We start from the raw sequence: 26,648 nt of genomic DNA on the forward strand, positions 1-26,648 counted from the left end.
TTCCTGGGAAGGAAAAAGAAAGCAGAGCAGTTTGCAGGAGACTTAAGAGGGAGAAGAAGCACAGGAGAGTGAAGAGCTGGAAAGAGAAACTGCTACAGGGCTTCCTCCACGCCGTACGCAGATACCGGTAGCCGGAAGACCGAGGTTGTGCAGCACTTTAGGTATCACAGCAGAAACCCGCGGATGGCTGGACTTCAAGTCACCCATCCACCATTGGCACCTGAGGAGACAGTAGCAAACAGAGCCCGGGTCATGATGGAGATCCTGTAAACAAAAAAGGGGGGAAAGAGAGAACGTGAGGACCTTGTGTGAGGCCTAAGGCAGCAAGGGACTACAACACCACAGCGCTAGAAGTAAGGCTTCCAAACCCACCTGTTTAGAGGGATTCCCAATTCGCTTTCAAGCCGGCCGGACCACACCAGCATCCGTAATCCGGTACCCTCGACTGTGGCTGCCTAGAACAAAGTAAAGAGGTAGAGAGACTGCAAACCTGTGTTCTCCATTTCTTACTACACCATCTATCACCATCTTAATCTATTACATCGGGAGCCCTGGGGACCCAGCTTCACCTGGGGCAAGCCATACCATCCCTGCTGCCATAACATCACCCCAGTGGACCCTTTTAAGCAGCGTTGGTCACCCCTGACCAAATACCCCAGGTGGTGTCACAAACTTATTATTCAACTAGCCCTTTTAAAGACCGTCCCTTTAACATAGGCGCCCAGGGCCATGCATCGGGTCACCGCCGTTACACATCCCTTTAACACTAGAAGTCCCAGAGAGGGGTCATTTAACATTTCTACCTTTGGAACACAGAGACCAGTCGAATGACCTGAAGGATTTTAGCTAACATCCTGTAATCACCGTCTTTTGTTCTGTAATTAAGGCCATTACTGTCACACCACAGGAGGTTGTTGTTTTCCATTGTTTAGCCATTTAGTTTCTAGTTAGTTCTATTCAGTTTATTGTATCTGATAATATAAAGACTATACATATTGTATTTAGTTTAGTTTTATTTGAGCAAAAAAGCACTGAAACAATGAATCATTTTTTATATATTTTAAATAAAGAATTAGAAATTTTAGAGCAAGGTACAGCTGTGAGTAATGACCAGAAGCATTTGTGACTAAGGCCTCAAGCACACTAGCGAAAAAAAATCATGCGAAAATCGCACAAGAGGGCTGAAATTTCAGTGTGAAAAATATACAAAAGAACTACGGTTATTTGTTTCCATGCTTTTTATTTTTGTTATAAAAATAAAAAAAAATACAAGGAATAAAACAATTCCACACGTATTTACAATAGGCTGCAGTGGGGGGCTGCGTGTGTGTGAGTAGCATGTCCTTCTTGTGTGACTAGCATTTCAGCACTCACTCAGCAGTCTGTCTGCACTGCACTGGTCAAGCCGGTTGATGTTGGCCGGAACAGTTGACAATGTGAATAAAGGCTTCCTGACTAAATTTCAACTGCTGATCCCGATGTCCCATCCTACCCCAACAGAGAAGAGACAAGACCCCTCTAACGGCGGCTCTCATATAGAGAACACAGAAGTGTTTGGCCAAGATTTCCTATATATGGAGTCGTTGGGTACAACAGTTGTGACAGAATCCCTGTTTTCTCTGCTGCAGATTTAGCAGAGCTCAGAATGCTGAGCTGTGTGTAACCCCGCCCCACACCCCTGATTGGCAGATTTCTGTGTACGCTGTATATTGCCAGAAAGCTGCTAATCAGTAGTGGGACTTAAGGTACCTTCACACGAAACGACTTTGTAACGATATCGCTAGCGATCCGTGACGTTGCAGTGTCCTCGCTAGCGATATCGTTTCGTTTGACACGCAGCAGCGATCAGGATCCTGCTGTGATGTCGCTGGTCGCTGAATAAAGTCCAGAACTTTATTTGGTCGTCCGATCGCCGTGTATCGTTGTGTTTGAAAGCAAAAGCAACGATACCAGCGATGTTTTACACTGGTAACCAGGGTAAACATCGGGTTACCAAGCGCAGGGCCGCGCTTAGTAACCCGATGTTTACCCTGGTTACCAGCGTAAAAGTAAAAAAAACAAACAGTACATACTCACCTGCGCGTCCCCCAGCGTCTGCTTCCTGACACTTACTGAGCGCCGGCCCTAAAGTGAAAGTGAAAGCACAGCGGTGACGTCACCGCTGTGCTGTTAGGGCCGGAGCTCAGTCAGTGTCAGGAAGCAGACGCTGGGGGATGCGCAGGTGAGCATGTACTGTTTGTTTTTTTTACTTTTACGCTGGTAACCAGGGTAAACATCGGGTTAATAAGCGCGGCCCTGCGCTTAGCAACCCGATGTTTACCCTGGTTACCCGGGGACCTCGGCATCGTTGGTCGCTGGAGAGCGGTCTGTGTGACAGCTCCCCAGCGATCAAACAGCGACGCTGCAGCGATCGGCATCATTGTCGCTATCGCTGCAGCGTCGCTTCGTGTGAAGGTACCTTAGGAGGCACGTGATACCTAGTCCTCTAGTGATAATCACCTGCTGATGAAAAATTGATTTTATTGAAACTCCAAAACTCAGCCCAGTGAGTGACACATCGCTGGAATCAGGCTCTCGGCCCCTTCATTATGCTGTGCTCAGATTACATAGAAAAACCTGCTAACAGATTCCATTTAACCTTTAAGTAATTATTGCTATAAGGGCATTTGGAAAAAATTGTATGTAAATGTAAGTCTATAAAAGAAAGTGTATATTGATCAGAAATTAAACTTATTACTTTATTCTTTTTTTTACAGGGGCTGTATATTTTCTTGATTTATGCCATTTATAACAGTGAGGTAAGGTAATCGCTCAGCATCAAAATATTTATTGATACGTTTTTTTAAAAAACAAACAAAAAAAACAAACGATTTTTATAAATGGGCATCAGTTTTGATTTTTACTAGCAAGTAGAGAGAGTAACAACCAGATGAAAGGTTAAAGGTGAAACTTTCCAGCTGTAAATATAGTTTTAGTAGCGCATTACAATAGCCTCGTTCACTTAGCTCATTGCAGTACATATGTATTGCAATGCATGAGACCAGCAATTAGAGAAGTAAATGTTGAAGTCCCATAAATGGATAAAGTGAAAAAAAATTGTTAGAATTTTTTTAAAAATCCCCCCCCAAAAAAATAAATAAAAATCACTAAATATAAAAAATAAAACCATATTATACCAATTAATTCAAGTTTATGTAACAACAAAAATACACTAAAGAACACATATTTGGTATTGTTGCATCCAGAACAACCCGACCTATAAAATTTTCACATTAGTTAACCCTTTCAGTGAACATTTTCAAAAAATGTGAAAAAAGTATTATTTTTCATCATACTGCCCAAAACAATATGGAATAAAATGCGATCAGTAGAGTGTAAATTAAAATGGTATAGCTTAAAACATCCCACAAAATGAAAGCCCTTACATGACTGTCGGCAGTAAGATAGAAAAATTATAGTTTGCAAAATATGGCTTTCCAAAAGCTATTTTTTTGTATAAAAATAGTTTTGTGGTGTGTGATGGTAGCCAAACATGAAAGTTATATAAATCTGGTATCGTTGTAGTCACACTGACCTGAAGAATACAGTCATCTAATCACTTATACCGCACGAGGAACAGGAATTCTTCACCTGCTGTTGATCTGTTCATTCTGCCTCCCAAAGATTGCAGTAAGGCTTGGCTCACATTTATCCTGCGCTTTACGCTGAGCGCTTACACTGAGGTTTCCATGTAAATCTCTAAAATACGGGATTCAGACAGAATCCCCGGCAGTAAAATCCCAATAATGAGACAGATGGAGATACTGTGGACGCCGCCTGACCTGTGATCCAGCTGTGTCAGTCTTAAGCATGCATAAAAGCACTGTCCGCCTCAATTTTGTCCACCTCTGAATAGATGAACACCGCTGAACAGAGGCCAGACAATGTCCATAGTAACATCACATATGAATCCCGTCATTTGGAGACTTAGATCTAAACCCAAAACTAAGTGCTCAGTGTAGAGCACAGGATAAATTCAAATGCCCCCACCCTTCTGAGCCCAACAGTGTGCTTAAATCATGTGTGACATCTCTGTAGTGAAGAAAGCCCACTTAATTTGCGAGATGCATGTCTTCAGAAGCACGAGCTGAGTACTACAACGGTTGATACAGGGCACTGCAATGTTTGGGCACTAAGACGGCAGATTTGCAATTTTTATTCCGCAACATCCACTGCTGCTAGTCTCTGGAAAACACCCATGGAGTCAAAATACTCACTACAGCTGTAGATAGATTTCCTGAAAATGGGATCACTTTAAGGGGAATTCTGTGCTTCTGGCACTTAGGGGCTCAGAATATGGAGTCTACAAACTATTTATACAAACATTTTTCTCAGTCATGTAGTGCTCCGTCCCTCCTGAGTCTAAGCAAAACCGCACAACCACATATGGGGTATTGCCATATTCAGTAGAAATTGGGACATATTTTGGTTCCGGTTTTATCCATTTCCCCTTGTGAAAATGTAAAATGTGGGGCTAAAACAATTTTTTTGGGGTAAAAATTAATTATATTTTCACCGCCCAATGGAAAAAAATTCTGACACACCTGTGATATCAATGATTACTGCACCCTTAGATGAATTAATTGAGAGGTATAGTTTATAAAATTGGGTAATTTATGGGGAAATTATCCTGTTTTGGGACCCCAGGGGGCTCTGCCAATGTGGTATGGCACCCACAAACTCCTTCTCTTCTGAGCTTTGCACTGTTCCTCAAAAGTACCATATTTTTCGGACTATAAAATGCACTGGACCATAAGATGCACCTAGGTTCTGGAGGACGATATTAGGAAAAAAAATTGAAACAAAAAAATGTGGTCAATTCTGTACTTTGTATCCCTTATCCCCTATACCCCTATCCTATATGGTCCCCTCATTCCCATCCTGATACACATGACCTCCTCATCCCTATCCTGGCAGGAATGATCACCCACATCCCTATCCTGGTATGCAGGCCCCCCATCTCGTTCTAGTATGCATGACCCCATCCCTATCTTGGTATACAGGGCCCAAACCTTAACCTGGTATGATTGGTCCCCATCCAGGTCCTGGTATGCATGGCCACATCCTTATCCTGGTATGATTGGCACCCGCTCCTATCCTAGTATGCATGGCCCCATCAGAAAATATTTAAAAAAATATTACTTACCTTCCTGCCGCTCCCTCGCAGCTTCCTGCTCCGGTGCCAGCAGCTGCATTATGCTTGTAAGCAGCGCATGACAGGGACGTCATGTGCTGCTTGCAAGCTGAAGGGCAGCTGCCGGAATGCTCAGTGCTCTGCACGCCAGGACTGTGTGCGCACAGAGCAATGAGTATTCATTGCTCCTTAATAGCGAGCACAGTGTCATCCGAAGCCTTTCTGCAGCTGCCGACGGTCACGTGTGCCGCTACGTAAGAGAAATGAATATTCACCTTGTTCCATTCCCATGGGTGTGAAAAGAGGTGAATATTAATTCCTCGGGACAAGATCCTGTGAGGAAGCGCTGGGAAGGTAAGTGTAATGTTTTTGGGTTTTTTTTAAGCTTTTCTGATGGAGACAACATGCCAGGACAGGGATGGGGGCCAATCATACCAGGATGATATTAAAGAGAAATGAATATTCATTGCCCTCTATGCACATGGGCATGCCATGCAGTGAATATTAATTTCTCTTTAGCAGCGGGCATAGGAGTCAGCCGCAGCAGCTCACTCCTGCCTATGTGACCTACTGATCCGCTGATACCACTTCCCCACCTCCCCACCACAGCCAGATCCAGTATATCCGAACTATAAGATGCACTCCCCATTTTCCTCCACATTTTTGGAGGAAATAAGTGTGTCTTATAATCTGAAAAATCTGGTAATTTTCAGCCACTTGTGGGTATTGGTGCACTCAGGAGAAAACGAACAGTACAATTAGTTATGCAATTTCTTCTATTACCCCTTTTGAAAATTAAAAACTTGGTTTACACCTTGCCACAGTGGTATGGCTTTTGCACTTTTTTGATCAAGAACAGTGTTTACAAAGTACCCAAGTTATTTACATGTGCAATTACTATTTACTTGCAGCACTGCATGTGCTCAGTTTGTTTCATTCTTAGGTTTTGTCTGTAAAATGGCCACAGTGTGAACATGCTCTTATACGTTGCATGTATGTCAACTTGTTCTCCTGCTTAATCTTTGGTTTTGTCCTTGACATTATACAGCTTTTACTGGGTTGGCACAAAATTGGTAAGGCTCACTGTCAGAGAGAGTATGTCATGGGGATACCACGAGCCAGAGGAGCCAGAAGACTGCAGCGTCTGATTGCTCCTACTCCTGCTTTGAAAAGAAGCACATCACCTTCTTTTTAAATGGTGTTCATTTCTTTTGGAAGTGCAGGGGTTAATCGGCCCTGTTGGGAGCTCTGGGTGTCTGGGCTCTCAGCTGATCATGGTTAGCCACTCCTATCCCCGATATAAACCGGGTCCTGACTGACACACATTGTCAGAGCTAGCTTATGATGCACGGCTGGGAGGATGGATAGTTGTTTAGTGGTTAGATGAGAAGGTGTTTTGTGAGTTTATCAGTGACTGTTGCTTGGGTTAGTAATTGTGATAATTCCCTTTCCTTCTCCTACTTTGGTTTTCCCCATCCTCTACTCCCCAATACATTCCTCCGTTATATGTGAGTGAATATTTGTATGCCTGGTGTTCTTCCATTGTTAATGTTCATGTTGCCTTGTTCGCCTGGTTGATGCACTGCTACTCCCCTCTTCCCTGGGTGGGGGAAGGGTACAGACGGAGTGTGGATTCAGGAGCTAAGGCAAGGAACATGGCCCCGGCATCTTCACCTTCAGAAGTAACCCGGGGAAGATGGCGACAAGGAAAGAGCCCCTGTCCCTAGCATTAGGGACAAGGAAGGAGCCCCTGGTCCCTGGTCACCCGACATCCGAGTCGTGGAAGAACACCAGGGATCATGCAGATTCCGCCACTGCGAGCAATATGTCAGAGGTAATAGCAGGGAAAATTGTGCAGATCCCATCACCAACACCAAATTGTCAGGGGACGCAACTCCACTGCTCCCAATCAGGACAATTATGCAATTGATTGACGAGTGATGGACTAGACAGCACCTGTTTTGTCTACTAGGTCAGTTATTAGGCAACTTCCAGTTAGCGAGTACAGTACATACACCTCAAATTCCAACGCATGGAATATATATATCTTTAATCCGGAAAGGCAGGCAGTCTTGATAAACAACTAAATATATATATATGTGTATATATATGTATATATGTATATATATATATATATATATATATATATATATATTTATTATACAAAATGTTGGAAAATGGGTACAAAGCTATATGGTATACACAATCGCACAACATAAAATGGATAGCAAAACAAAAGTACTAAACCTATGCCAACTTTCGGTATCCTTTCCACCCCTGCAGGTCCTAGGAAAGAGATGTTGTAATATTTCTTATAAATATATTTCTTTTAATTATTCTACATTTCTATAGAGATGAAGCATTATATTGATAGCATCAATCATTTGCCCAGTATGAAGTTGGAGGCGTTTGGCCTGCCTTACAGTGATGTATGTGAATATTATGTTTGTCTCTTTGTTACAACTCTAAAAAACATATCTCTCATAAATATCAAATCGATTAAAACCCCAATATTCATCACTGACCACTGGCCTCAACGTGTCTGGACACGTCTTTTGAACAGAGGAAGCCCCTGTACTTCTCCACCTCTGAGTTTACGAATCATCGGCTTGTTGGCTGGTTCTTATCGGATAACCTCTTCATGGCAGTAGGTCCTACTTCAATGAAAATTGAAGTGTCAGTTCTTTCTCACTCAACCAGTTTAAATTAATCCCATATGTTCAATGTGATGATGATATGTCCCCTCTACGGAGATGTCTTTATGGATTTATACAGTTATCTCTATGAAACTGCCTCCTTTTAGAAGTGACTTGGGAGACTGATTTACAGGTCATCTCCTAAGCCCATTTCATGGCACAACCTTCCTGGATCCCACAATACCATCTCCTTCATGGACTCGAAGCCGCGCTCCTCTGTGAGCTCACTCAGCTGCCTCAAGACTGGTCTCTACGGGTAGTGCAGTCTAAAACTCATGGCTAGAGTTGGCCAGAAGCGTTGTTACAGCCCTAACCTCACAGGAATCCCCTCTAGGACCTGCTCAGAATCAGCAACTGGTTCTGTTATCACTCTGGATGATGAGTCCAAAAGACAGTGCATTATATGCGTTTTGGTCACTCTGACTAGGGGTGACAACAGCTATGTATGCGGTCTCCCAGGGAATAATACCTTGCCATCACCGTGACAGGCTATGGATAACACTTTCCCATCAGCCTGACAGACTGTAGATAATATTTTTCCATCGTCCTGACAGGCTATGGGGCAACTTTACCATCACCATGAAAGGCTGTGGTTAACACTTTTCCTTTACTCCAACAGGCTGTGGGACACACTTTCTCACCATCCTGACAGGCTATGGGTACCACTTTCCCATCACCCTTGACAGGCTGTGGGACACATTTTTCCCTAACCCTGAAATGCCTGTGGGATGCACTTAACCACCATCTTTACAGGCTGAGGATAAAACTTTCCCCACCTCCCCTAATACCTCAGGAACAGTGATAATCATGGGGCAACTACCATTGGCCATGTCATAGCCCGTCATGACACTGATCAGCGGCACACAACTACCTTCTTTATGACCCCATGCCTGCCCCCATCTTCCCCTAATACCTCAAGAGCAGTGCTAATCATGGAGCAGCTACCACCGGCCATGTCAATCTATCGTGACATCAGGACCACCTACTTCATGACTTGAAGATCCCCATGTCTGTTCCCATCGTCCTTAGCACTGATGCTTGCTCCTTTCAGGGGATCCTCAGCAGCATGAGCCCTCAGCGTGACATGGCTGAGTTCTCCTGTACAATAAAAAACATTATCATCATGCACGACATTGACATCCAAGACACCAACATTTGAATCACATGAAGTGCCAGATCTGGAAGTGTTGTGAGGAACATATTGAGCGACCAACTGTCCCACATCGGTCCCAAATAAAACATTTGTGTGGAGGTTCTCATACACCTCCACTTCCCTTAACTCCCTCTGAGAACCCCAGTCTAGGAAAACCCGAGCCATCGGTAAAAGTGGGCGAACACTCCCAATCTCGAGGACAGTCAGAGTCTTCCCAGGGATAAGTTCTTCATGGAAAACAAATTCAGGGCAGATGAGGGTTAGTTTTGCACTGGTGTCCTTCAGCCCCACATTGAATATATCGCCCACAATAACTGGTTGCAAATTTTCATGGGTCCTCCCCACAGCCTCACCCACAAAAAGGACTACTGCATTAGGTCCCGGGCCTTGGATGGGGGTTCCTCTTCTGCTTCTCTTCTTGTTCTTGGTAAATTTTGCAGCATAGTGCACACCTGAGCTTATTTCTTGGCATTTCTTCACTACCGCTATATATATAACACTACATGTATCCCACAAGCTTTTGGGTGTACCCGTACTGAGTCAATGTGACAAAAAAAGTTCTTTAAAATATAGTACTGTATGACACCTGCAGTATGGTGTAGGTTGGAACCTCATACGTGTATTAATAAATGTTATCAGCAAAGACTGACACCCATGTAATCAGATAGTAAAGTGCATAGCATATGTACGGGAATAAGCACAGCATAATGAATACAGCATAATATGAAGAGGGTATTGAAGTATAGTACCTGGGGAGTAGCACCAGCAGGGGCTGACAGGGGTCCGTTTGTCCACCCCTGTGTATGGTTGGACTGATAGCCAATACCTATCTGTGAGGCCTTGCCAGCCTCCTTTGGCTCACGGGGCCATTTTCCCCACTAGGCCAATTATTGGGGAACTCCCAGTGAGCGTACAATACATGCACCTTAATTTCCAACGCTTGGAATATATACATACAGTGTGTGTATGTGTGTGTATATGTATACATATATATATATATATATATATATATATGTGTGTATATATATATATATATATATATATATATATATATATATATATATTTTTTTTTTTTTTTTGTAGCATTTCACCCACTACGTGTCTTGGGGGACACTCGCTTGGCAGCAGAATAATCAGACAGGCACGGGTTTTTCAGATAAACAGTCTATGTGGCTTATTATAATCTCAGCATAAACCACTATAGGCCATGTTACGTATCACAGACTTATAGTGCTTTACTTCATCATATATGGCTTTACAAACCATTCATTATTCTAGCCTCTATCTCGCCAGTCACCGGGTGACTGCACAGTTCAGCAACTGTCCTATGTTGGCATACACTGTTCTTTTTCCCCATACCAGGGGTTATCTCTCAGGAGGTCCTGCTTCACAGGTTGACTCCACGTCAGTCCCAGGTCCTCAACACGGACTGTCCAGGTTGACGGTCTCACAGTGCTTCCAGGACGTCTCCACTCACAGGAGACTCCAACACTGACCCTCCAGGTCCTACAGCACACAGGCCACTCAGTGCCAAAGCCCAACCATGTGCTATTCAGGAATTCCCAGGATTTCCAACACAGGCTTGCAGGGCCTTGCACTTGGACCACTCAGATCCAAACACAGGAACCATACAGGAACATGTGACCCACACCCTGGTCACATTATATACCTTTAACCACTCCCCTGGGTGGGAGTGTGGGTGTGTGTGGCTAGTTTGTCCCACCCATCGCACATAACTAGTCCTGCCAGTCTCCCAATAAAACTACACATTTACATGTGGGACTACAGGTCCCAGACCACAACATAATCTTCAGACCGACAGCGCAGAGTGTCCTCCTCTGCAACACACATACCGGCCATCTACAACTCTGCCGGACATTGCCTCATCACAATTATGCCTCCAAGTGCATCTTGAAGTGCACACGCAGTGCCCCCTGGCTGTAACATAGGTCACTGCACAACAATATATATATATATATATATATATATATATATATATATATATATATATATATATATATTTCAATACAACCACTGCCAACACCACAATGACAAAAGGAACTACTGGCTGCCACCGCCAATGGTTTATACTGTATTGGCAGATTCGACACCCGTTACAGATAGCATATGGCCTCAGGGGTGCAGTTTCCAGAGCATGAGGAACGTCTCTTTAAAATTTCATATATTTAATCCAGAAAGGTGGGCAGTGTTTATATAACAAAATAAAAAAATAAATATGCAAAGATGTTACAAAATAGGAACAAAACAATATGGTATATACAATCACATAACATTAAGGCTGTGTGCACACGTTTAGGAATTTCCTTGTTTTTTTCGCTTTTTTTCGCTATAAAAACGCGATAAAACTGCGAAAACGCATACGCTAAGCATCCTATTTTTAGAATGCATTCCGCATTTTTTGTGCACATGCTGCGTTTTTTTTTTCCGCGGCAGAATCGCATTCCAGAATAAAACGCTCATTAAAGTGCGGAATCGCAGTGATTCCACACACATACATGCATTGATCCACTTACCCAGGGTGGAGGAGAGGAGACTGGGAACCATATAATTGTTTAAAAAAAAGAATTAAAATAAAAAATCATGGTATTCTCACCTTCCGGCGTCCTGCACAGCTTTCCCGCTCCTCGCGACGCTCCGGTCCCAGCAATGCATTGCGAAAATGACCTGTGATGACGTGCGGTTTCACGAGACCGTACATCATTGGGGGTCATGCCGCAAAGCATTACTGGGACTGGAGCATCGCGAGGAGCGGGAAAGCTGCGCGGGACGCCGTAAGGTGAGAATATCATGATTTTAAATTTTTTTAATTATTTTTAACACTCGATCTTTTACTATTGATGCTGCATAGGCAACATCAATAGTAAAAAGTTGGTCACGCTTGTCAAACACTGTTTGACAAGTGTGACCAACCTGTCAATCAGTTTTCCAAGCGATGCTACAGATCACTTGGAAAACGCTAGCATTCTGCAAGCTAAGGAAATCTCTAGGAAATCCTCAATGCCTTTTGAGGATATGGGGAATTTAAAATACCCGCTGGCAAGAAAGTAGATGCTTTTCTTAAAGGCACCTGGGAGATGCCAGTGGGAACTCGAAGACCGGCAGTGGCAGCTACATGCGCAGCCAGATCATTGATGGTCTGGCTGGATGAACTGGATACTCAAATTAAGAATAAGGCTTCTAGAGAGAACATGCTGGCTTCATTACCAATAATTCAAGATGCAGCTTTCCTGCCTGATTACTTGGCAGACTCGGTCAGATTGGCAGCAAAAGCTGTAGCCCTCTTAAACGCAGCCCAAAGAGCCTAATGGCTGAAATGCTGCACCATCCCCTGTGAAGGAGAACACCTGTTCGGACCTGTCTTAGATGAGCTCCTGAAGAAAGCAGGGGATGACAAGAAAAAGTTCCGTAGTCTGTCAGTTCCCTCTTGCAGACGTCCCTACCGCAGGAGGAGATGCGTCTGTGGAAAGTCCTCCAGGGACAGGGTCAAATGTGATGACAGAAGAAGGAAAAGTAGGGGTTTCATGTTTGGAAACTCCTCTCAAGAGGCCAAGACACTATCCCAATGACTGTCAGCCTAGGTGGTGTTGGTGGTGGGGAGCTGACGGTCTACTGCAGTGCCTGGACAAAGTTAACAAGTAGTGACTGGATCCATAGTGTAATAAGATCAGGACTGAGGCTGGAGTTTCGTTCATTTCCAAAGGACTCGTTCTTGATAACGCCCCCTCCATCCTCCTTTGCGAAATAGGCCCTGTAAGCGGAAGTCCAGGAACTATTGCACAAGGCGGTCCAGGTGGAGGTTCCCTTGTCAGAAAGAGGCAGGGGTTCTAGTCCCCTTCTTTCTAAATAGACAATTCATCTAACCGAAAAGAACGTGTGGCAGTGGAGTTATAGGTATATAAGGAAGAGAAAATATCAAGGCGGACTTTTTAAGTCGTAACCATCTCAGGGTGGGAGACTGGGTGCTGAATCAGTCCATCTTTAACTGGACTGTACAATTGTGGACTGGTCCGGTTGTCTATCTCTTCGCCACCTGGGGCAACAGGAAGGTAGATCATTTCTGTTATCTCAATCCGAGAGAGAATCCACTGGTAGTGGATGCCTTCCTTGTCCGATAGAATGTTAACTTGGCTTATGCCTTTACTCCAATAGCCTTGATCCCAATGGTAATAAGGAATATCAGAGAGGACAAGGCAAGGATCATTCTAATAGCACCCTATTGGCCCGGAAGACCGTGGTTTTCAAGGCTAAGAACCATGTAGATCACCGATCCATGGGTACTGACGGAACACCCAGATATCCTCTCTCAAGGACCTGTATGCCATCCACAAGTGTCCAATCTGCATCTGATAGCGTGGAATCTGGATTTGTGCCAGAACCTGGAGAAAATTTCTGTCTACCTCAAATTCTGTTATTGGTGCATAAGTCCCAGTAGGTTGGGTTCTGGAGTTCCTACAAAAGGGTCTTGAGATAGGACTATAGGACTATTGTAATAATTATAGGGGATAACTCAAGAGACTCTTTGCGTGGAACAAGACAACTACAGGTCAGAGTTTTATACGTGGTAAAGTCTATATTATCGCACGGTGATTCAAACAGGTGCAGAGAGAAACTCAAGTCCACAACACTTGGAGTAAATATTAAATGCAGCTTAGCAGTCTATAGGAAACTTCAGAGGAAAATGCAATCACACAGGAAGTCTATGAAGCACAATTATTCTTGAGGATACTTGACACCAATAGGTCCTTGCTTATTCCAAAACACAGATAGATATGCTTGTAAGGCAGTTCAAATAATATCTTAGCTCAACCAGGGAGGTCTGGGTAATAGTCTCAGGTTCTTGCAGAGCAGCAACAGCTTACATGTCCAGCAAATGCAGATGAAAGTAAACACGAGCAGCAGATGAAGGAGGATTACTGGAAGTGGTGTATGCAGCAGGAACTCAGAGCAGAGTAGCAGGATAACCCCACAGGTTCACAGGAGCAGGTATATAGCCTGGGAGTCACCAGAGGTCAGGAGCTGGATGCAAGGCAGAATACTCTAGCACAGACTGAAGGCTGGGGTGGAGTTTTATAGCAGGAAGACACAGTGCACATGAGACCAAAGATGCCATCTTGGAAAAGGGCAGTAATGCACAAAAGGTAATAAAAAATGTTCAGAGTCCTGACATTACTCCCTCCTTAGAAGCGGCCTCAGGACGATCCTGGACCTGGTTCCTCAGGGAATCTCTGATGAAAACGAGAAATCTTCTGTTGGGCATTGATGTTTTCCACAGGTTCCCAAGAGTCTTCCTCAGGGGGATATCCCTTCCATCTTATCAGATATTGGAGCCGATTCCTGTGAATCCTGGAATCAACAATTTCCTCCACCACAAATTGTTCTTGCCCCTCAATCACCACAGGCTGCAGAGGTGGCACAACACGTCCCTGGAAGGTATTAGGAGATACAGGCTTTAGTAAAGATATATGAACAACTGGGTGTACCTTCATAGTCCTAGGCAGCTTCAGCTGGCAGGCCACAGGGCTCACAATACCATTGATCTTGAAAGGGCCAATGAATTTCTGTTCAAGTTTTTGTGAAGGAACGTTTAACTTCAGATTCTTAGTTGCTAACCACACGGAATCTCCTACCTTGAACATGGGTGCAGGTTTACGGAATCTATCAGCCGATCTCTTCTAACGTTCTTGAGCGGTGGTCAGGGATTCCTTCAGAACCTCCAGATTTTGCCTCATCGCAGTCAGCCTTTCCTCCACTGCAGGAACCAGAGAATTAATTGGAGACCTAGGTAAGATACACGGATGATAACCCAGATTGGCAAAGAAAGGTGTAAATTTAGTGGAGGCGCTCTGAGAATTGTTATATGAAAATTCGGCTAACGGCAGCAACTCCAACCAATCATCCTGGAGATGCTGACAAAGCATCTTAGATATTGTTCCAGCGTCTGGTTGGTACGCTCAGTCTAACCATTTGTCTGGGGATGGTAAGCGGAAGAGAGACAGACATTAATATTGAGTGCAGAGCAAAACCCCTTCCAGAATCTTGAAGTGAACTGCACTCCACGGTCAGAGATGATCTCATCCAGAACCCCATGCAACCGAAAGACATTCTGTATAACCAAGTTCACTGTATCTTTAGCTGAGGGGAGGCCGGTGCACGGAACAAAATGAGCAGCTTTAGTCAGGCGATCAACTACCACCATGATTGTATTCATGCCCCCCGATGTAGGCAGCTCCACAATAAAGTCCATTGATATAGACCCCCAAGGGCGGGATGGAACAGGTAATGGTTGTAGAAGACCCATAGGTGCCACATGAGGAGTCTTGTAACGAGCACATAACTCGCAAGAGAGAACATAGTCCTTGGTATCCTTCAGGCAAGTTGGCCACCAGAAGAATCGGCTCAGGAACTCGTGTCTTCTGTATTCCCCTGTGACCAGCCAACTTGGAGCCATGTACCAACTTGAGGATCTGCAGTCGGACGACCTCAGGGACGTAGATACGTCGATCCCTGAACCACATGCCACCCTTAAAGATAAGATTAATATCCACAGGTGGGTTGGCCAGAAATACATCACCGTCATAGGCCTCCCTGCACTCCTTCCATAAGTCCTGATCGTGGATCACTCCGATGACATTGGCATCAGATAGAATGGTCTTGGACAGGGCTCCAGGTATGGAAATCCGCAGCATGGATTCGGGATAAAGCATCAGCCTTCCCATTACGAGAACCTGGACGGTACGAGATAACAAAGTTAAATTGATTTAAAAATAAGTTCCAATGAGCCTGACGAGGAGAAACACATCTAGCGGATCTAAGGAACTCTAAATTGCGATGGTCAGTTAGCACTATGATCTGTTGTGCAGCTCCTTGCAGATGATGCCTCCATTCTTTGAAAGACGCAATAATAGCCAGCAATTCCTTGTCTCCCACGTCGTTATTCTTCTCTGCTGAGTTTAGTCTACAGGAAAAGAAAGCACAAGGATGTAACAGACCCTTCTCTCCAGTTCTTTGGGAGACAATAGCCCCCAAAGCATTATCAGAAGCGTCCACCTCCACAATGAAAGAAAGTGTTGGATCTGGGTGTATTAACTGCGGTGCTGATGTGAAACAGATCTTAAGCCGATCAAAAGCTTCTTGAGCCTGTGATGACCACTTAAAGGGCTTTTCCTTCTTTGTCAAGGAAGTAATGGGACGGACAATATCAGAAAAATTTCGAATGAAGCGTCTGTAGAAATTTGCAAAACCAATAAAACGTTGGACCTCCTTAACGTTCTTGGGTACCGGCCAGTCAAGGATAGCCTGAATCTTACCAGATTCCATGTTCAGCCCCTGGGGAGAGATGATATAACCTAAGAACTGTATGTCAGAACGATGGAACTCGCATTTCTCCGGCTTAATATACAGATGGTTCTCTTTCAGACGTCTTAAAACAGTTTTGACATGTTCTTCATGTTCCTGTAGAGAGTCAGAAAAGATTAGTATATCGTCCAAATAGATCACTACAAACTGGTCCAACAAATCTCTGAAAATGTAATTAGCAAGGTGTTGAAATGTTGCAGGGGCGTTAGAAAGCCCGAAGGGCATCACAAGAGATTCAAAGTGTCCATACCGGCATCTGAATGCTGTCTTCCACTCATCCCCTTGACGAATACGCACCTAATTATAAGCCCCACGAAGATCCAGTTTAGAGAACACCTTAGCATGGCGGACTCTTTCCAGTAATTCGGGAATCAGAGGCAAAGGGTAACTGTTTCGTTCGGTTACCTTATTGAGTTCCCGATAGTCAACACAGGGTCTCGGGGTCCCATCCTTCTTCTTTACAAAAAAGATAGGTGCCCCTGCTGGTGAGGAAGAAGGACGTATGAAGCCTTTGGCCAGATTTTCATTAATATACTCCTTTAAGGCTTGAAGCTCAGGTGCCGCCAAAGGGTATACGTTACCAAAAGGAATAGCTGCCCCTGAAGCAACTGAATGGGACAGTCATAATGCCTGTGTGGAGGAAGCTGATCTGCATTCTTCTTGTCACAGATGTCAGAGAACTCTTTATATGCTGGAGGTACAGAAAACACCTGTACATGTGGTTCCGTAGCCGTGGACTCAGGGACAGCTTCTGTTAATGCGGAGTTGCTCCTTGTTGGAAAGATAATCTCCTTGGTCTCCCAGTTGATAATTGGGTTCTGAGAACGCAACCAAGGAATGCCTATATTCACAGGAAAATGAGGAGAAGAAATTAGCAAGAAAGAAAGTTGCTCCTGATGATTAGGCTCCAACAAAATTTCAAGGGGTACGGTCTCCTGATCCACAGGCCCAGAGATTAAAGGTGACCCATCCACTGTTTCCATGGTAATTGGAGAGGCTCTTTGCTGAATTTCAATACAATGTTCCTTGGCAAATGCGATATCCATGAAATTGCCACCTGCACCAGAGTCAATCATAGCTGCACTGGAAATCCAGTGTCCTGAACACAGGATCTTAATAGGGAGAGAACAGTGAGAGTTCTTTTCCTTGAGCTCCTTGGGGGGTGGAGTCATAGAAAGTGAATGGAATACAGCGTTTAAAGGCAGGCTACATTCAGAGATGTCAGATTCATCATCACAGTTGTCATACTCCCCTACCGCTGCTAGCACCTTGTTAGGCCGTCTGGGACTGGCCGCAGTAGAAACATAGACTTTCACGAAGGCGATGATCCCGGCGCTCATTGATCTCGCGCTTCTGAACGGAATCAATTTGCATGGGCACCTCCTCCACCTCCCGAGATGTTTTACCTGCAGGCTCTTTGGAAGGAAGGGAAAAGTTAGAAATACGGTTATATGCAGCAAACTTCTCCTGCCTACGCTCAGTAATGCGAATGTCAATGCGCACACAATGCTGTATAAATGTCTCTAGCTCTTGTGGTGACTCAGAGCAAGCTAGTTCATCTTTTACAATACTAGACAGACCCCTTTTAAAAATAGGCAATTGTGCATAACTGTCCCAATTGGTTATCTACCGCTAATCTCCTGAATTCAGTAGCATACTCAATAACAGAACGTTTTGCCTGGCGTAAAGACAATAAAGCAGATTCAGTGGTTGCATGGCGATTAGGATCATCAAACATTAATGCCATAGCGGCCAAGAAATCATCCAAGTTATTTAACCGTGGGTCACGAGACTCAATCATCGGATTCGCCCAGGCGAGCACTCGTGCGGTCAGCAGCATTATTACACACAATACTTTGGATCTATCATTAGGAAAACGGTCAACATGCACATCAAAATATAGCATATATTGATTCACAAAGCCATGAAATTTGTTGCGATCGCCATTAAATCTGAATGGGGGCAACTTAGGTGGGCTAGCTGGTGGCGGTTGCCCAGAGGGAAAAGTCGCTTGTGCAGCTATTTGCGTGCTTATGTCCTGAAAAGCCCGTCCATACTGGGACTCTATGCCAGCAAGTTTGTTTTCCTGGGCTGCCATGCGGGTGCTTAAGTCCTGCAAAGTCTGTCCAAACACTTGTTGATTGTGTTCAAAGCTTCTAAACTTCTTTTGCAGACCTTCCACATCTTTCTGCAGTGATCTAATTATAGAAAACACCTGCTCTAGTCTGCTTTCTGCAGTCATTGTTCCAGCAGTCTCCTTTTTTTTTTTTTTTGTAGGCTATAGTATCCTTTAATAATTATAGGGGATAACTCAGGAGACTCTTTGCGTGGAACAAGACAACTACAGGACACAGTTTTATAAGTAGTAAAGTCTATATTATCGCACGGTGATTAAAACAGGTGCAGAGAGAATCTCAAGTCCACAACACTTGGAGTAAATATTAAATGCAGCTTAGCAGTCTATAGGAAACTTCAGAGGAAAATGCAATCACGCAGGAAGTCTATAAAGCACAATTATTCTTGAGGATACTTGACCCGAATAAGTCCTTGCTTAGTCCAAAACACAGATAGATATGCTTATAAGGCAGTTCAAATAATATCTTAGCTCAGCCAGGGAGGCCTGGGTAATAGTCTCAGGTTCTTGCAGAGCAGCAACAGCTCACATGTCCAGCAAATGTAGATGGAAGTAAACACGAGCAGCAGATGAAGCCGATTGAGTCCATCCCAATAAAAGTACTTTCCCTGAAAACTGCCCTTCTTGCAGCATTAACATCTGCCTGAAGGGTTAGTAAAATTCAGACCCTTTCCAGACTTCCACCTTCCACCCAGTTTTTGGGGGATAGGGTTATCTTGAAGACAGATCCATCTTGCCTACATAAGGCAGCTTCCAAATTTCATAGATTACAGGAGATAGTTCTCCCCTCCTTCTGTACTAACCCTAGAAATTAGTAGGAGGAGAAGCTCCATGGAATATATATCAGTTATGAATCCTTGTAAAAGGGATAATTTTTAATTTATGTCCTTGCAGGGTGCTAGGAAGGGACATAAGGTTTCAAAATGCACTTTAGGTAGATCAGAGTGGCCATTTCATTAGCTTATACAAGTGTCAGAAGGTCTGAGGGCTCACTCTACATGGGCCATGGAAGCCTCCTGGGTGGAAAGATTGGAGGTGTTGATCGAGCACATATGTAAGGCAATTACATTGTCTTCTCCTTCCACTTTTTATAAACACTATAGGCTTGATATGGGTGCCACTTTCGACCTTCCTTTTGGGAGAAGGGTGCTTCAGGCTGTTGTCCCTCCCTGAACTCTTTCTTCTCTGTAATTCTCTTGTGGTGCTGTCATGGGAAATCGAATAATGTCTTAGTTACTTACTGATAATGGGATTTTTCGGAGCCCATGACAGCACCCTTCACTTGTGGGTGAGCAGTTCTGCCACTTGCATAAAATCATGGTTGAGTAATTATTTGAGGTTTGGATTAATGTATATTTTACAATTACCCATGAGAGGTCCTCTCATGCTCTGTAATCCAACTGATGCATGGGAGAGGTGCCGCCCTTTTATGTCTGTAGGTTTCCAGTCCTTGAAGGGCAGATCCCCTCTCTCATGGTGCAGCCATGGGCTCTGAAACATCCCATTACCGGTAAGTAAGACTAGTCACAAAGCGGTTCAACGCCGTAGCGGCGTCTTTTCCAAGTGAAAAAAAAACAAATGTCCAACTGGATCCATGGTCATGGAAATGCCAGAGAGCTTAATGGAGGGAGGTAGTCCTTTTTAGGAAAACTGACAGAACCACAGTAAGCTGTACCCTCCAGGTCTTACCAGATACAAACCCAAATTCTTCTTTTTATTAGATCAAGTTACCTCTCGTTAGTGAGCTAATGGGGGCTGGTTGTGAGATCCCCAACTTTCAGGATATTTTTGCACCTGGAGGTCCCACTCGGGAGATATTGTTGTCATGTTTCTTTTCACGATTCTACTTTTGTATAGAGGTGAAACCTAGCATGGATAGCATTATCCACCTTACCCGATATTAATCTGGAGGCATTTGTCTAGCCTTAACAGTCATGTGAGTGAATGTGTTATTTGCTTCTTTTTACTACAACACCAAAAATATATCTCCCATAAATACTGGATAAAAGCAATACTCAATATTCATCACTGACCACTGGCTCCAGAGTGTCTGGACAAGTCCTTTGAACAGAGGAAGCTGAATTATTTTTACAGAGGAAGCCCCTCTACTTCTCTGCCTCTGAATATATGAATCCTAGGCTTTTTGGCTGGTTCTCATCAGATCCCCTTAGGTAATTACCTGCTTTCGGCAGGAGGCCCTACTTCAATGGAGGTTGAAGTGTCAGCTCTTTCTCTCTTCCCCAGTTATAATTAATCTCATATGTTCAATATGAGGGTGATATTTACCCTGTCTGGAGATGTCTTTATAGATTTTACAATTTTCTTTAGGACTCTTGTTCATTTTAACAGTTAAGCTAGCCCTCTTCTCAGTCACAGTCAATGCAGTGTGTTGACACAGGAAACACTCCTTTGTGAAGCACTAAACAAAAGTGGACCATCTTAGTACCGGAGTAGTTATATGAAGCTTGGATGCCTTGAATAATTGAAGCAAATTAAGTTGCATAACACAGATCCAGATGGAATCATTTAATTATGTCATATTGAAATTGCTCATACTTCATTCTACTCTGTGTGATCTGGCATCAGGGCAGATGCTACTGGAGATGTCGCTTTCCACAGCATGCATTGTCTTGATGGCAACATTGCTAGACAATTGAAAGTTGATGTCTTTGACCTTGTCTTTATCTCTGGTTGGTAAGAGGCTATATACTGAATTACTGTACTCTTTTATTTACAGTCATAGAGGTTGTGAGCCATATATGTCTTATATGCATTACATTGTCAATCACTTATGTTCTATCATGTGTGGAAAAGCAACTTAGAACAAGTTAGATCAGCTTACCCGTCTTCTCCAGTGAATTGATTGTACTGGTACATGGAAAACAAGGCTCGCTTCCAGGCAACTATGATATTTTCCAGAACCGGTATAACCTTTTAATCTTAGTTTATCAAAGATACTTTTATATGTAGCAATGATGAAGAGCTGCTTACAGCTCAAAAAGCATAAGTGGAAGAGTCAATGCCAGGCACAGCCCATAAATAAGAGGTATCTAATTTCAATTTTAATCCTGAACAACTTTAATTAATTTATGACCATATAATTTATACTTCATATGGGCACAATGAGTGTATGGTTCAAGCTCAGAAAGTGCTCCTTCTTCGTCCTTCCCAATGCATCATGATCACAGCGACTATGACTACCATTGTTGTATACCTAATAGGGGATACTGTCGGAGAGTACAAATTCTGCCAATTTTGGCAGAAGATGAATTAAAAATAAAATTCATAGGTCTTTCAAATTGGCAAGAACCAGCCTCTTATGGACATGAATTTTCTTACAGCTCACTTTCATAGACGTGTCTTTCCTATCAGGCATAATTCAGCTCACTTCACCATTATTGTAAAAACTTTTCACTATATTCACCATAGATTTATTTATTGACTTGTCTGGTTTAGGATCCGTAGAAGTCATGACTTTTTTTTTTGTTTTGTTTTGGTTTTTTTTTAATACAGACCCTTCACCTTCAGACCGCAGGCTGAACAGATCTGAATTTGAGATCTTCAAATTGACACTGTTCATATAGTTATTTTTTTGAAGTATGATCCCTTTGAGATCCCAACTTGAATTTTGGTACAGATATGGTTAGGACCATAGGAGGCACATGGGATTATTTTTATTTATTTATTTTATTTTTTTAAATCCTACAGTTTTTTTAAAAATGCTTCTCAAAATTTTGCATTTGAGTCTGCATGGGTAAAATATTAACAAAGATATTCATGTGACATATCGGGTGAAAGCCTGTACTGATAGGAGTTGAATGGCGTATTTCCGTTTTTTTATCTTGATTCTGGCCTGAGCTATGAGTAGAAATGTAAAGGCAGGCAACACAGAAATTCACATTTTGTCAAAACTTTGAAAATTAATTAAAAATATATAGAATTCTTTTTCCTCATAATTTGCCTTCTCTTACACACTATTACCAGAGAACAAAATCTAAAAAGAATTAAAAATATAAAGGAAAAATTCATTGGTTCACTTGACATGGGATGACCCTGACATAAATAATCTAAAACTGTAAGTACAATTTAAAAACTACCAAAAATTAAAATTGAAGAAGGCCTTACATAGCATATAAGTACCTAGTACTGATAGCCATCAATCTGTCTAACTCCATCTAAAGCTCTCAGACAGCAGAAAGATAGTCCATGTGGAAAGGCTGTTCAATCTCAGTAAGCACACCAGCTTCATGTGGTCTAAGACATCTATTTGCTAATGAGTGCTAATTAAATATGCAGCGTAAAAAACTCACCGAAAACTCATTGTGGAGCATAACCTAAAACTCTTGAAAATTTCCTAAACATTGCTTTGTAAGATTTGGCTAACACTTATCCAAAAAAAATATTAGGCACAGTCTCAGTGTAGTCAATTTACAAAGAAAACTGCTAATTTATCATGATTGCTTGTCCATTTGTCATACTTTTCTGGTTTATGTATCTTAAAACATGTAAAAATGAATGTAATAAAATTCCTAATGTAGGCTTATCAAGCTTCTCTTGGTATTAGTCAATGAAAATCAGATAAAACATGGATGAGACTCGCATGGCATCCAGATCTTGTCCAAATTTTTTTTTTGCCGCCCCATAAAGTATAATGTGTCATTATGCAAAAGAAATAATAATGACACGTGTACAACAAACACACTGAAAGTTTTTGTATTGCTAATATACAGCTGAAAATATTCCTTTGGACCGTAGCTGTAAAATAATCAAATCTTGGTGTAACACAAGAATAAGAAATAAAAAACAAAGTTTTATTAAATGTTAAATCATAAAATGCCAATTTGTGTAAAAGGTTTTCATGTAAACATGTTTATTTCCATCTAGGTAAGAAATGCCATTCAGAGAATGAAGGAGAAGAAAAAAGCCTTATCATTCACAGTGAGTCACCGAATAATTGTACTTAAGATTATCTGATATTATGTGAAACTGACAACTTTATACCTGAGACCCTGCAACTCGGAGTTTGCTGCACTGAACAACTGTCTTGCTGAATAAGCCAGCGCCCAGTCATCCTGCACTTCTCACTGATTGAGCACTGGGTAACTCTGATGGCTGTGGAGGCAGGCAATCAAGGGGCTGCTCAACAAGTTTTTGAATCCCTATGGCTTGCCCAAGGCTTGCGGGACAAACCTCTGTATCTAACAATTCCTGTGCTGCTTCTGGTTCCTCCACCTCCTCTAGGGCCTCCACCTGTGCCCTCATCCTCTCCATTAATGAGACACGGGTTCCAACCCCGCAGAGAGAATCCCGCCCGACCTTCACTTGTAGACAATCTTAAGAGTGGTTTTCCCCAAGACACTAGTGAGGCACACAGTGTGCATTGCAGTTCTAGACTTCCAACCCCTGTAACGTCAAGGCGTCATCACAAAAACATTAACAGCAGCAGTGTTATAGCAGCATAAGCAATTTCTGTGAGTCATTTAATGTATATTTTAGACAAGCTTGTGCACCAGCAGTATAGAGTACAAGTCTGACATGACATGAACGACTGGAGAGGATGGTGCTGGAGTATCTTGACCTCAATATCAATGCCATCGGGGGAATTTGTACCCTTTTGCATTCGAGTCTTCAAAAATGGAAGAGTGGCTTGAGCTTGCCTGTCACGCCTTGTAGGTTTTGTGATGCCCAACAGCCAGCGTTCTCTCGGAACATGTCTTCAGCACTGCTGGTGGTTTCCTGACAGATAAGCGCCTTCGGCTGTCGCCTGAAAATCTAGACCACCTAACGTTTATAAAAATGAACAAGTTGTCGACCTCCAATGACTTTTGCACCCCAGTCGCAGACTGGGCAGACTAGACGATGGTGTAGTTTTTAGTGTCATGCATTGATCTCACATTATTGCAGTCTGTGCCCTCTTTGTGGTGTCATCTGTGTCTGCTGTTGCTACACCTGGTGATATGGCAAACATTTCTTTGAAATGTGGAGACTCAAAGTTGGGTCTCCATCTGGTGGGTTGCCTTTAGTGGAAGTTGTGTCAGAGGCCTATTATAATATTTCTGCTCTATGGAATTTGATGCCACTTTATGAGGTGTCAGGGCTCCCAGCAAAGAAGGCTTACACCACTCCCTTAACCACCAGGTCTTCATTGAAACTTCAGTTCAAAGTAGTAAATGCTGGCCCACACCCTGATACCTCATGCATAGCCCATGACTGACTGCTGCTGTGCCATTTAGCAAATTTCTACTGTGGGTCAATTGATGCCACTTTTCATTCCGTGTTACCCTAATTTTAATGGTTTGGGAAGCTGATTGGCACCCCATAAAGTGTTGTGTATATGTTGGACTTGGCCTCCCATTGAATTTAATGGGGTTTGGGTTCGTTTGTCAACCTGTTCGGCGAATTTCGGGACGTTTGGCGAATCGAACCGAACCTTGAAAGGTTGGCTCATCTCTACTCTTAATACATACTAGAACTGTGTTTGCCTTTTTTGCTGCTGCATCACACTGTTGACTCGTGTGCAATATGTGATCTATTAGTATACCAAAGTCTTTTTCACACGTGTTGATGTTTAGTTCTATTCCTCCCATCTTTAGCCTTATCTTTTGTATTTTTATGAAATTTGCTTATATACTTTACTTGTATTATTAAAATTATTGTACATTTTACTTAGCCTGAATAAGTTTTTTCCTTATTGGAGATATTTATAATTATGTTTTTTGGCTCATTTACATGGATTGTGGTTTTGTGAGTTTTGTAATTTTGTATTTAAGAAACATATGAACAATTGAAAACAATTTGTGTATCCTTTAAGTTCTTTAAAATAATTAAAGGCAGAGTGGTTAAAATGTTTTGTCTTTGTAGAATGATGTATCATAGGATTTATTTTTAATTTCAGAACTGTTCTCAGCCAACAAATTATATATCCAGCCCAAGAAATACCACTACGGACGTTGGTAAACCATATATCAGCAACTTATCACATGTACCTTCAAAAATCAGCAGTAATAAGGGTAAGTGTACAGAGCTGTGGATGAGCCATGTGGCAAATAGTTATAAACCATAATTAACCTCTTCACGACATGTCCCTCCCTTTGTTGTGGTCTCTGGCGCTTGAACAGCTGACATGTGCCCCTAACAGCCGCAGGTGGAATCATGATCCACCCGCAGCTGTTAACCTGTTAAATGCCGCTGTCACTCTGAAGCACATCACTAATCCTGCCCATCGGTACCCATGTCACATGACCGAGGGTTGCCGATGGGTTGGTAATGACAACCTGGGGTCTGCAGGAGACCCCTGTGATTGTCATTGCCAGATTGGTATGAGCGCCGCCCAGCGGTCAGCTCTCATTGCAAGTGAGCATTTCTGCTATACACAGGCGATCTGAGCATAGCCTGTGTGTAGTAGAGGTGATCGGGTTATTGCAGCTTTTAGTCTCCCATGGAGACTATTGAAGTAAGTGAAAAGTAAAAAAAATATATTTTTAAAAATATAAAAAAAAATTTTTTAAATTAAAGTTCAAATCACCCCCCATTCTCCCCATTCAAAATAAAACAATGAAAAAAAATGCACATATTTGGTATCACCGAGTTCAGAATTGTCCGATCTATCAATATATAAAATTAATTAATCTAATCTGTAAACGGAGCAGCGAAAAAAAAAAAAAAAGTAAAAACACCAGAATTACATTTTTTGGTCGCCCCAACATTGCATTAAAATGCAATAACTGGCAATCAAAGGATCGTATCCACACCAAAATGGTATCATTAAAAATGTCAGCTGAGTACACAAAAAATAAGCCCTCACTCAACCCAAGATCACGAAAAATAGAGGCGCTACAGGTCTAAAAAAATTATGCAATTTTTTATTTTTTAATAAACTTTGGATTTTTTTTTCACCATTTAAATAAAAAACAACCTATACATGTTTGATATCTCCGAACTCATAATGACTTGGAGAATCATAATGGCAGGTCAATTTTAGCATTTGGTGAACATGGTAAGCAAAAATTCAAAAAACTGTTGTGGAATTGCATTTTTTTGCAATTTCACTGCACTTGGAATTTTTTTCCCATTTTCGAGTACACAATATGGTAAATCAATGCTATTGTTTAAATG

At 42.6% G+C, this 26,648-nt stretch overlaps 1 protein-coding gene across 1 annotated transcript in view; it reads left to right on the plus strand.

The window, feature by feature from the left end:
- ADGRD2 (adhesion G protein-coupled receptor D2) overlaps positions 1-26,648 on the plus strand; it is a 385,952-nt gene that overhangs the window by 275,065 nt on the left and 84,239 nt on the right. Inside the window, exons 21-23 of the mRNA XM_077283561.1 lie at positions 2,757-2,798; positions 23,418-23,471; positions 25,429-25,543. Of these exons, the coding sequence (XP_077139676.1) occupies positions 2,757-2,798; positions 23,418-23,471; positions 25,429-25,543 (211 nt within the window). The remainder of the gene's footprint in view (positions 1-2,756; positions 2,799-23,417; positions 23,472-25,428; positions 25,544-26,648) is intronic.

Source organism: Ranitomeya variabilis, chromosome 2 (assembly GCF_051348905.1).
Source record: "Ranitomeya variabilis isolate aRanVar5 chromosome 2, aRanVar5.hap1, whole genome shotgun sequence".
NCBI classification, from domain to species: Eukaryota; Metazoa; Chordata; class Amphibia; order Anura; family Dendrobatidae; genus Ranitomeya; species Ranitomeya variabilis.